This window comes from Ursus maritimus, unplaced genomic scaffold, assembly GCF_017311325.1.
Source record: "Ursus maritimus isolate PB19 unplaced genomic scaffold, ASM1731132v1 scaffold_24, whole genome shotgun sequence".
Taxonomy (NCBI): Eukaryota; Metazoa; Chordata; class Mammalia; order Carnivora; family Ursidae; genus Ursus; species Ursus maritimus.
In genome coordinates this window covers 40,987,043-40,998,041 of record NW_024424897.1, presented here as the reverse complement: position 1 = coordinate 40,998,041, position 10,999 = coordinate 40,987,043, and the positions used below count along the sequence as shown (strand labels likewise).

The window sequence follows — 10,999 nt, the reverse complement described above, 5'->3', positions numbered from 1 at the left end:
CTTAACTCCTTGGTTGGGCACACAGGGTCTTCCTGATCTGGCCCCAGCTGACCTTTGCAGCCCCATCCTCGGTCCTTTCATCTTCTGGCCGTTTCAGTGACTTCACACTCCTGTCCACGCTGTTTTCTCCGCTTGGAAAGCCTTTCATCCTCATCAGCTTCATTCCTTTTTGTGGTTCCTGCTAGAAAGAGACAGAACCAACTTTGGTCCTAGTTCAGGCCAGCATGCCTGTGGCTTACATTGTGGGTAATGTCCTTACTCCTGGCTTATTTTTTAACTCTCATTTTTAAGTCATGCAGATTTCCTCTTTTCCCTGCTTTTGGTGTTATGCTAGAACTGTACTGGAAAAGCTTTTTCACGTCCTTTTGGGTACATAATTGGGGATAAATATGCTTATGGCTTCTCACAATTTAGTTCAAATGTGACTCCCTCACCCTGTTAACTGCTCTGTTCTCCTGCAACACTTGAGTGATATTTCTGTAAAAGACTTAACACAGTATACTCTCTCAGTCTCCATGTCTGTCTTCCTCCAGCCAAACTATGTGCTCCTCCAGGGCGGGCACCATGTCGCACTCATCTTTGTACCCCAGCATCTAGCGGTGTTGGCATGTAGTAGGCACTCAAGAAATGTGTGTTGAATGAACGATGCCCGTGACAAGCAACTGGACTTTATTCTTTCCTGACCCTTGCTCCTATGACACACTTCCTCCTGGCTGCCACTAGCACCCCTTCAGAGCAGAGCTTCTCTTCTCTAGGGAAGCCGGAAGGGAACAGGTGAGGCTCAGAGAGGTGGAGGCAGAGGGAAGGGGAGCCTTTGGAGGAACGTCTGGGGTTTGGCACTGGTGTCTGGGGGCAGGAGTGGGGCTGGGCTGGAAGCAGGCATTTCCTTGGGTGGCTGGGACGTGATCGGGGACTGAGGCTGCTTTCTTCACAGCTATGGCCAAGGACATCCTGGGTGAAGCAGGGTTGCACTTTGACGAGCTGAACAAGCTGCGCGTGTTGGACCCTGAGGTTACCCAGCAGACCATAGAGCTCAAAGAAGAGTGCAAGGACTTTGTGGACAGTGAGTGTCATTTGGGGAGACGTGGTGCCACTGGGCTTTGAGCTGTTCCAGCTGTGCCCCGCCCCCACCCGCAGCTGTCGTCCCGGCCAGAACGGGGTTACTGGCTCCCTGGAAGTTGTGTCTGGCCTTTATGAATTCCCACGTACCAACCACCTCGTCTGCCTGCTCTCTGATGCTCGCATGTAGTCAAACACAGAGCACCAATCAAGACAAGTGGTGGAATGGAGCGAGGATATCCCATCTTTGATTCTTTTGCTCTCAGAAACCTTGAACTTCACAGGGCAGCGCTATGGCTTGAGGGTGGGGAAGAGTTATGTACTCATGATTTGATTTCTTCAAAGTTCACAGACTCAATGAGGTCATTTTTTAGCTAGCTACAGGACACCTCCTGTCCCAGCAGGCAGGCCCGCCCAGTGGCATTGAATACAGAGCAGCTCTAGCTACAGCAGGGATTTCTGCTGTTGTTGTTGGAGAGCAGGGATTTCTGAGCCTTCTGGGCACTCCATGTGTCTGTAGAGGGCTTGACTGGTCAAAGGCAGCATGGCCTCCCTTGCCAGTCTTCTCACTGCATGTTGTCCTTCCTCCCTGGGTCCTAGTTCAGTCCTCAGTAGAATGAGGTCCCACCACACCCAAGAACATTGGAAAAGTCGAATGGGAGATTAGGCACTTAAATGCTTTGAGCTCTGGTCACAGTTGGCAAACTACTACCCCCCCTAACCACCATTAACTGAAATCTAGTTCCTTATCTGGGGCTAGTCAAGAGGCTCTGTTCATGTCCTGAGTCAGTCCTTCCATGAACATGGCCCTTTGTGCCTCCTGTCACTCCTGGGAAAGCAGGATACAGTGTGCGCAGAGGGTCAGGAGCCTCATTCCTAAGGTTAATAGTCACTGGCTGGCTCATTTGGGACTCAAGGTCCGAGTATGCCCCGGTGCGGCTCTGGGCACCTGGCCACCTTTCTCTTGGTTTAGACCAAGGGTGGAAGACTTCAGGTCAGCAGGCACCAAATTGTTTTGACACAAATTAGAAGGGGCAGTTAGCCCTGCCCTCTTGCCACAAGGGAACACTGAGGGAGAGGTGATGCTGAGAAAATAAAACTTTTTTTTTTTTTCCTGTTCTTTCCCTAAAAGAAATTGGCCAGTTTCAGAAAATAGTTGGTGGTTTAATTGAGCTTGTTGACCAACTTGCAAAAGAAGCAGAAAATGAGAAGATGAAGGTAAGATCAGCATGTCTTCTAAATCTTGGCCTGGGACATGGTTCTCTTGCTTTTCCTCTGCCATCTTGACTTGGTGAGGGAGGTGTGGGATTTTATTTATCTAAAACAGGATTTTAGTAACAAGTGCGGTTAACCTCCTTTTGAATTCTTATATCCGAGTACACTTTGTCATTCTTTCCTTGAATCTTCGTCTCACCGAGATAGTGGCTTTATGCTCATTTTATAAGCGAAGCAGTGCAGGCATGCAGGGCTCCCATGACTTGGCAAAGGCCCCAGGGCTAAGTGGCACACCACACGGGCACCGGCCACCTGTGTGCCAGACTCAGGGATACTCAGCCCTGCCCCTGAGCTGCAGTCTGGGTCTCGTCAGGCAGTTATTCCTCCTCCTATTCCCGAGGCTCTGGGGCTCGACTGTCTTGCCAGGTGGGCACAGAGATAGCCCCCAAGTGGCCCTTCCTTGGCTGAGGACTGAATGCTGAAGACGGTTTTAACGAAGCCATGACCTTCTTTGGTGATACCGTTTTTCTAGGCCATTGGTGCTCGGAACTTGCTCAAATCTATAGCGAAACAGAGAGAAGCCCAGCAGCAGCAACTCCAAGCACTGATAGCAGAAAAGAAAATGCAGCTTGAAAGGTAAGTTACGAGGTAAGGCAAGTTCTTTACTCAGCTGCAATTCTATTTTTCCTTCTTGAACGGTCACTTCTCCTCCTCCTCCATCATTGTTCTCCCAGGAATAGTGTCTCACACGTCATCCCGATTTGAAGATTTAAAAAATAAAATTACATTTGATGAGAAAATTTCTTAATACAAAACCATAGCTAATATTGAGAGCTTGAAAGCTCGGGTAGCAAGTGTCCAGTGTTCGCTGGTTCTTCTGAAGGGCAACAGCTCAGGGCTGGAGGCTTCTCACGGGCGGCCGTAGGCTAGGCTTTGCCTCTGTTCTTTCTGACCCAGCTTCTGCGCTGTGAACTCACACCATTTCTTGGCATCGTTTAAATCCTTTATATTCTTCTCTAGAAGAATTAAATCCATGGTTTATTTCATCCATTTTTAGGGCTTCTGACAATTTTGTTTTTCAGGTATCGGGTCGAATACGAAGCTTTGTGTAAAGTGGAAGCAGAACAAAATGAATTTATTGACCAATTTATTTTTCAGAAATGAACTGGAAATGTCATTTTATAGAAGGGCAAAAACCAAACCAAACCCAAAAAACCCTCCGTACTGTTCCAGTGACTTGACTAATGACCCACGTATGTCCTGAGAGATGGTGTGTAAGGAACACACGTCTCCGAAGGCAGTCAGCAATCTGGGGAGCTCGTTGCAGGTGGCCGTGCGCAGTGGCTGGTGAACACCCGTGGCCACGCGGCTCCAGGCTCTCACCTCTTGGCATTCTCAGCCTGACTTGAGCCGTCTGTAAACGCTGATTTTTTTTTTGTAAATTCACAAAGCTTTGGAGAGGACGAGCAATAAATTATTGTTTTCAAATGGCTTGATCTACCTCTTTTCCTGGTGCCCCTGAAGTGTACATGTAACACCTTGAGAGAACCCTGGACTCTCGAGCCCCTCCCTCATCCACAAAACCAACCAGGCAGTGGTCAGCAGGTGCCTTTATTTGGACCAGACACACGAGTCAGAGGATACTCCCAGCAATCAGACCAGTACGGCCTGTGAGCAAAACAGACAAAAAGAGGGAAGCAAACAGGACCAGTTATCATTTTCCATGTGTGTTCACAGGTGTGTGTGTGTTTGTTTCGAGTTGACCTTGAGTACGAATTTAGAGAAAGCTGAGGAACACCAGTGAAGAGACCCTGCATTTACACAATGGACAGGTCTTGCCCAGCTGCCCCTCCACTTTGAGCACAAGCCAGGGAGGGTGATGAAACTCTCAGGAAGGGTGAAGTTATCCAACAGGAAGCACACTCCCAGATCAGGTTTGACACACCAGACCTCAGAGGGAAGGGACTTACGTCAGGTGGTCTGTAAAAACATAGAAAACTAAGGTTTGGGAAGAGAAATGAATCACGAGATTACAAAAAAATCTTTTCTGGGATGACCTGTTTAAGACAGAAACAAAACACCTTCTGGCTTAATCTATTTCTGAAAGTCAGGCCAGAGCTGACCCTTGAGTAAAACCAAGTTTAAGCCTCTTACAGAACCTTTCCCCCAACCAAGGGTGGAGGAAAAAAACAAACCCCAAAACAAAAAAACATGATACAGGTTTTAATGCATATTAAAGAGGCATAATTTCAAACTTAAAAATAACCTGAAAAATCCCACTCTTCATTTTGCTGTTAAAGGATATGCTGCGGAGAATCAGGAGTCAAGGGCTTAATCACGCGTGCACCGTGGGTCAGGTAACTCACGAGCACGCCAGGCAGGCCACGTTTCTTGGAAGTTTATCCAGGATCTGGTCTGGTCCTGCTCACACTGGAAGTCGGGCACGCGGTGAGGTATTTGGCACCACTTCCCTCTGACCTGGCCCACCCCCTGCCGTCACCTGCGGTGATGGGCCTGTCTGCGCCAGTGCCCTCACAGGCGAGGATCTGATGTGGCTCCTGCCAGAGTCTTGCTCTTGTGTGTTGCTGGTGTGTTTCAAATGCTACTGAAGACATCATGGGTTCTGCGCAGTTTCCCTCATACTGGGTCCAACAGGGAAACTGCCCTATGGGCATCTCCCCCCCGCCCCCGGGGCCAGTCACTATTTCTCTCATTTTTTCTTTCTTTTCTCCTCATGCTTGTAGTAGGGGCTCCGCAACATGAAAAGCAGAAGCATCAGAGGGATGAGAAGGTAGGGGGCATAGACCGAGATGAGGGCCAGTCGTTCTCGCAAAGTCTTAGGTCCTTGTCCTTTGAAACCACTGGCTTTGGAGAAATCATCAAATAGAAACATGGAGAGAATTGGAATTAGCGTTGTCATGGTGTGAACGGAGTAGATGATCGCAGGGGTGCGGATCCACCTGCGGCCTCCTGAAGTCGGGGGTAGAGAGAGAGAGAAGGTTAGGTCTGTTCGTGACCCTAGGGGTGCCCACGATATTCTCCACGCCTGCTCTCTTCCGCTGAGTCCTCCTACCCTCTGAGTGCAGACAGATGGAGAGCCGGAGGTGCTCTAATACCGCCCAGCCCACGGAGCGGGGCTCGAGCACGCTGCCTGCCGGAACTGAGCTCAGAAAAACTCCGGGGCAGTAAAATGGCCATTGCAATTTACACAAGGCAGAGGGGAGGGCCTGCCAACAGCCCCTGTTAAGTAACTGCACACAGGTGAGAAGATCGACGGACTCTGCCAGGACGCGGAGTTGGGGGCTCCGGGGGGAAACGGCTGTATGAGCTGGTACATCAGTAGGGCCACCGTCTTTATAAAAGCGTTAGTCACAGGGGAACACCGTAAGAATAAATGAGACGTGAAGCCCTTCAGGGGTGAGCTGCATGCTACTGCTTAGAAGCCAGCCCGGTGCTACCCAAATGAGAAAGATAAAAGCCAAGGATAAAAGGAAAATTCTGCAGGGGTTAAAAAAATAATAATACCACGGGCTTGAGCCACAGGGACGTCCCTTTCCGAGAGACTCCTGCCACCCCCGCCGCGGCCGAGATCACCCTCGCGCACACTGGGGACCGCTCCCCTTCTCCGAGACACCCTCCCAAAAGATTTCTGGGACCTGATTTCAAAAGCCAAAATGGGATTTCCCCACCAGGTACCAACCTCTTAAGAAGGCGTACGTTGCTATGGGAAAGAAAGGCAGCTGGAACACAAGCTCGCAGAACAGGAAGGACTTAAACCACGTCGGCGGGTCCTGTAGCAGAGGGTCCTTGAACTCCCTCGTGTACCACTGCCGCAGGTTCGTCAGCTGGGGGGAGACGCCGAGCGCGTGAACAGCCAGCGGGCGGGACAGGCTCGCAGCTCCGCCCCCCGGCAGCCCCGACGGTCACGTCGTAAAAACTCACTAGCTCCGCCCAGAAGCTTCCCTCAGCTCTTCCGGGCCCTCGGGGCTACCCAGCATCGGTTCTTGACTCCGCGACAGCACACAGCCCGCCGGGTCGCCCCCTGTCGCGAGCAACGCTATCTAGCACTTAGTACGCTTAGAGCGCGGACCGAACGCGCCACGGCAACAGATCTGTCAACAATCTCCTTGGCAAAGGACAGCTGTGAAAAGCAGCCCACCGTCTGGCCGCACACCGGGCTCCGAGGGCCAGACCGCCTCAAAGACAGAAATGAACCGAGTTTGTCTTTTGGGGGCGGGGGGGTGATGGCAGGGAGATACATTTAACCTCTAGAAAGATGCAATTTTAGACAATCTAATCCCTAAATCTCCAGCTCCTCCTCATTCTTAACTACACTAGTTCTGAAGAGTGTTCCTTTAGGAGACCAGTAGGATATTAATAGAACAAAGTGCCCAAACCACAGACGACGGAGCTTCTAGGCTACATCAGCCTGAGGGTTAGCAGTCTCGGTTCCAGCTTGGGGCCCACCCTCCTAATTACACTTAAATCAAAAGATGCAGATCTGTGAAGACGTGGCTGCTGGCGCAGGAAGGAAGCAGGAAGGTCTGAGGTGGCCCGTTTTGTGCCCTTTGTAAGGTCCCAAAGCGTAGGGCTCCCCACACCACAGGGACTACCGAAGGTCTGTCGTGTTTTACATCCTGTCTTGACACACCTGCCTTCAAAGCCAAATTTATGTCTTGATATTATGATGAATAAACGCAACTTCCAGGGTAAGAATTTAGCCTGCAATGGAAAATCCAAAGATATTTTTCCTGTTAATTTTTAATCAAAAGATAAAGGCTCACGATTGTGAAACAGAGGCCTCACTGCTGAAAGTAAGCTTTAAGCAAATATCCAGAAACAAACATTCTGTTAGCATGGCCTTAATTTCAGAAAGGCTCTGGCTAGATAACCAGTTTATTGACCAAGTGATATCGAATTTGTACTTGATTGGAAATTGAAATCCAGGGCAATACCCTTAGCTTCCTTCCAGGCACTTTTCAGGTTGGTAATGGGGTAGAAAATACTCATAAAGGTTAAGTCCCTGCACCTCTCCTGGGCTGTTGCCTCATCTGTAAAACAAGCAACTTGGACCAAATGTTTAAGATCCTTTTTTGCTATCTAGATTTTCTTAAAAAAAAATATTGGAGGTGCAGTGACGGTCCCCAAGGGAATGACCTGCTTTGAAGATTTACTGTAGAATTTAAAAGGCATTCTGGTTTGTTTGAATTTCATTTTCTATTCAATTTGTATACAACCTCTCAGATCCACCTATTTCATAAATCCAGACAGTTCTATACAGCACAGGAATTTCTAAGGGCTGCAGGATGAGATTTGCAAAATTTAAAATCTAATCAGCCAGATCTTGAAGTAATCAATTAGGATCCAAGCACCTGCCCACAGTCACATAACAGCCACATGGTGCCAGAACAAGGCCTGGACTAAGGGCAGATGGAAGGCAAAGCACAGGTCCCTGGCAGAGTGAAGAGCACGGGACGTGGGGGACACACTTCCTGGCTCTGGGCAAAGCACTTCATCGCACTGAACTAGTTTCCCAATTATAGTACTTGCCTCACTAAGATAAAATGACTTAACGTACGTGGTCTTTAGCACAATGGCAAGCACATAGCAAAATGTTCCCAATACTTAATTGAATGTAATTAACCCACATTCAGAGACATTCAAGCTTAATCCTATTAAAATCTCAGCATGCAACTGGTCGTAAGAATTATTCTTGTTAGATAAGACCCCCAAAAAAGGTTTATACCTGACTCATATTTGACTCAACTTACCACTACTATCTATTGAACTGTTCACCTGGCCTTTGCACACGGATTTCTAAACTAGGAGTTGCTACTGAACAAACCTGTCTTTCTCTACCTTAGAATGAGGGCTTAGGGGCGCCTGGGTGCCTCAGCTGGTTAAGCGTCCAACTCTTGATTTCCGCTCAGGTCATGATCTCAGGGTCATGAGATCAAGCCCCGTGTTGGACTCCTGGCCGGGAGTGGAGCCTGCTTAAGATTCTCTCTCTCCCTCCACCTTTGCCCCTCCCTGATCATGCTCCCTCTCAAAAAAAGAATGACAGCACAGACTGATTTCACACGGAGATGCTCACCCGTCTTTGCTTATTTTTTTTTTTTTTTAAGATTTTATTTATTTGACAGAGAGAGAGACAGCACAAGCAGGAGGAGCGGGAGAGGGAGAAGCAGGCTTCCCGACGCAGGGCTCGATCCCAGGACTCTGGGATCACGATTCGAGCTGGAGGCAGACGCTTCGCCGACTGCGCCACCAGGTGCCCCCTGTCTTTCCTTACTTTAATTACTTTAACAGAAGCAGTGCTACAAATACGCCGCAAATACGCCACAAAATGCTTCCCCGTCCTCTCCAGGCTCTAAGTCAAACTAAATCCTTATTGTTTCATAGTAAGAGCTTTTCCAAGTGCTGATCGGTTCAAACCAAGGAAGATACTTAATTGGCAAATTTTAGCCCAACCATTATGGGATCTCCACAAACTTGATAGTTCTAGGGGAAAATTCCTTCTGTTTAGGGAAGAAAAAACACAACAGATGTTAAGATTTGCCATTTTTTCAAAGAGAAGCTGAGAATAACTGAAGGATTTTATTACTATTTCCCCATGAAGAAGCAACAAAACCATCAAACTCCACTCCAAAGGAACAAGAGTGAACAGAGACACAGCCCTTCCAAAACAGGGTGCCCCCGTGTTGCTAACACCTTCAAACAGCATCACACACAGACACACACACACGTACACAGACACAATTTCTGGCCAGTTCCTGATTGCAATGGCCCTTAACCTTTTACAGCAAGTCAACATTATAAAGGTGAGAAAACTTTACCAAACCAGATATATAAGCTTAAACGGGGTCTTTATGATGCCGGACACAGTTTCACTGCATTTTGTGAGTGGGGAGCAAGGACCTGTGGGAATGGCACATTCAGAAAAGACCAAGAAGTACCCGCTGTTAAGTCCGGAATACCTGGAGTAACAGAAGAGCTCGGTATTAAAGGGGTTCACAACATCAAAGATTGTAAACAGACAGCCTGCCCGAGTTTTGTTGGCCACACAGACTCTGCAAGCCACGGACAAGGCTCTCCTTTCTCCGAGGCAACTAACAGCTGGTGCAGAGCTGAGACGGTGTCCTGCTTAGAAAGCGTATGTGTGGCAGGTGCAATGACAGTCCCCAAAGACATCCCCGTCCTGATCCCTGGAATCTCTGCACTTAACCTTATACGGCAAGAGACTCTGCAGGTGTGATTAAGTTAAGGGTCCTGAGATAGGGAGGCTATGCCGGCCAGCTGGTTGACTCTAAATGTAATCGTAAGCATCCTTACAAAAGCGGGGCAGACGGTGACAGGATTATTAGAGGAAAAGGCAGCAGAGCGATGACAGAAGCAGAGATTGAGGTGATATGGCCACAAGCCAGGGAACGCTGGCAGCCACCACAAACTGGAAGAGGCAAGGAACAGATTGGTAGGATCTGCAAAGGAACCAGCCCTGCAAGATGCATTTTGAACTGCTGACCTCCCAAACTGTGAGATTAAAAATGTTGTTTTAAGCCCCTGTGTTTCTGGTATTTTGTTACAGCGGCAACAGGAAACACACACACCCTGTAGGGCTAGCTCCTGAGCTAACCCAGCTCACTCTTAACTTGGCAGGTGAGGCTACAGAGCCCTGACTTGCCCAAGATACTGAAGCGGCTCTTGAAAGAACCAGGTCCCCAGACTGCAGTTCAATGCTCTTGCCACATACTACCTACACTTTTCCCAAGAAAAGGCAGGTCAGAGGTCTACCCAGTTATGATCGGGATCTAGAAGCAAACAAAAAACTATGGAGGGGGGTACACTGTTGAGCAGTGGCCTCTTGGGGAGGGTCAGACCCCTAGAAAAGTTAATGGAAGCTACAGACTCTCCTCCCAGAAAATACACGGCACAATTTGCAACCCCATCAGGGGTTCATGGACCTTAGGTTAGGAACCCCTGAACTACAGAGAAAAAAACATCTAAAGAGAAACAGAGGCAAAATCAACTCTTTAGGTAGACAAGTCAGTCTTGCCCACAGTTGTGCAGATAATTTGGAGAAGCACAGAACTGAGGATAGGAATTCTACAGAAAAAGATTATGGGGTCCAGACATGAAAAAGACCAGGGAAAGTAAAACGGTAGCTCTGAAGGAATGACAAGCATTAAAGCAAAGTTTGGGGTAAAGTATACTTTACTGGGGCTTTTCGCCTCTGTTTCTGCTCAGGTGATCATTCTTACTCGAACCTAATAAAAAGGGCTGATTTAAAAAGGTATCCTTAATTTACTTAGGAGCTTTTGAAGTTGCTGGATCCTGACACTTAAGTAATGTCGATCTGCGAATGCCCTTTCTACGGGTCTAATTCTACTTGCACTATTTCTTTGGGATTAGACGGTATTTTAGAGCTCTTTCACACAAGTCCAATACGTGATTGAGACACTGGTTCATCCAGGCTACTTCCCTCAAATACTGACCACTGACCAGAGGTGGGGGGTGGGAGCCTTACACATACCCAGGGAAAAGCTGTCTTCAAAAGGACCACAGAATCTGCCCCAAAGAGCTTGGGGTAAGGCTCTGGGGCAAAGAAAACCCCAAGCAAGACGTCGAGTTGACCGGTAAGGAGGGGCCCGGGCACCGGCAGGACTTAAGGAGGGCGGGGGGGGGGGAAAGGGCGGCAGAACCAGAACCCGGGGCGGGGGGGGGGGGG

The 10,999-nt window shown here is 48.6% G+C and overlaps 2 protein-coding genes across 4 annotated transcripts in view; one reads left to right on the top strand and one right to left on the bottom strand.

Annotated features, from left to right (window-relative positions):
• IFT20 (intraflagellar transport 20) overlaps nucleotides 1–3,762 on the top strand; it is a 6,044-nt gene extending 2,282 nt beyond the window's left edge. The window contains exons 2-6 of one of the 2 annotated variants that reach the window (XM_008695355.2): nucleotides 534–774; nucleotides 935–1,063; nucleotides 2,192–2,277; nucleotides 2,807–2,910; nucleotides 3,357–3,762. In XM_008695355.2, the coding sequence (XP_008693577.1) occupies nucleotides 937–1,063; nucleotides 2,192–2,277; nucleotides 2,807–2,910; nucleotides 3,357–3,438 (399 nt within the window). In that variant the 5' untranslated portion in view covers nucleotides 534–774; nucleotides 935–936 and the 3' untranslated portion in view covers nucleotides 3,439–3,762. The remainder of the gene's footprint in view (nucleotides 1–533; nucleotides 775–934; nucleotides 1,064–2,191; nucleotides 2,278–2,806; nucleotides 2,911–3,356) is intronic. The other variant, XM_008695356.2, reaches the window with a different exon arrangement.
• Nucleotides 3,763–3,869: 107 nt separating this feature from the next.
• The window catches only part of TMEM97 (transmembrane protein 97), a 7,501-nt gene continuing 371 nt past the window's right edge, over nucleotides 3,870–10,999 (bottom strand). The window contains exons 2-3 of one of the 2 annotated variants that reach the window (XM_040641041.1): nucleotides 5,975–6,119; nucleotides 3,870–5,244 (exon numbers count right to left, since the gene is read on the bottom strand). In XM_040641041.1, coding sequence (XP_040496975.1) covers nucleotides 4,985–5,244; nucleotides 5,975–6,119 — 405 coding nt within the window. In that variant the 3' untranslated portion in view covers nucleotides 3,870–4,984. The other variant, XM_040641042.1, reaches the window with a different exon arrangement.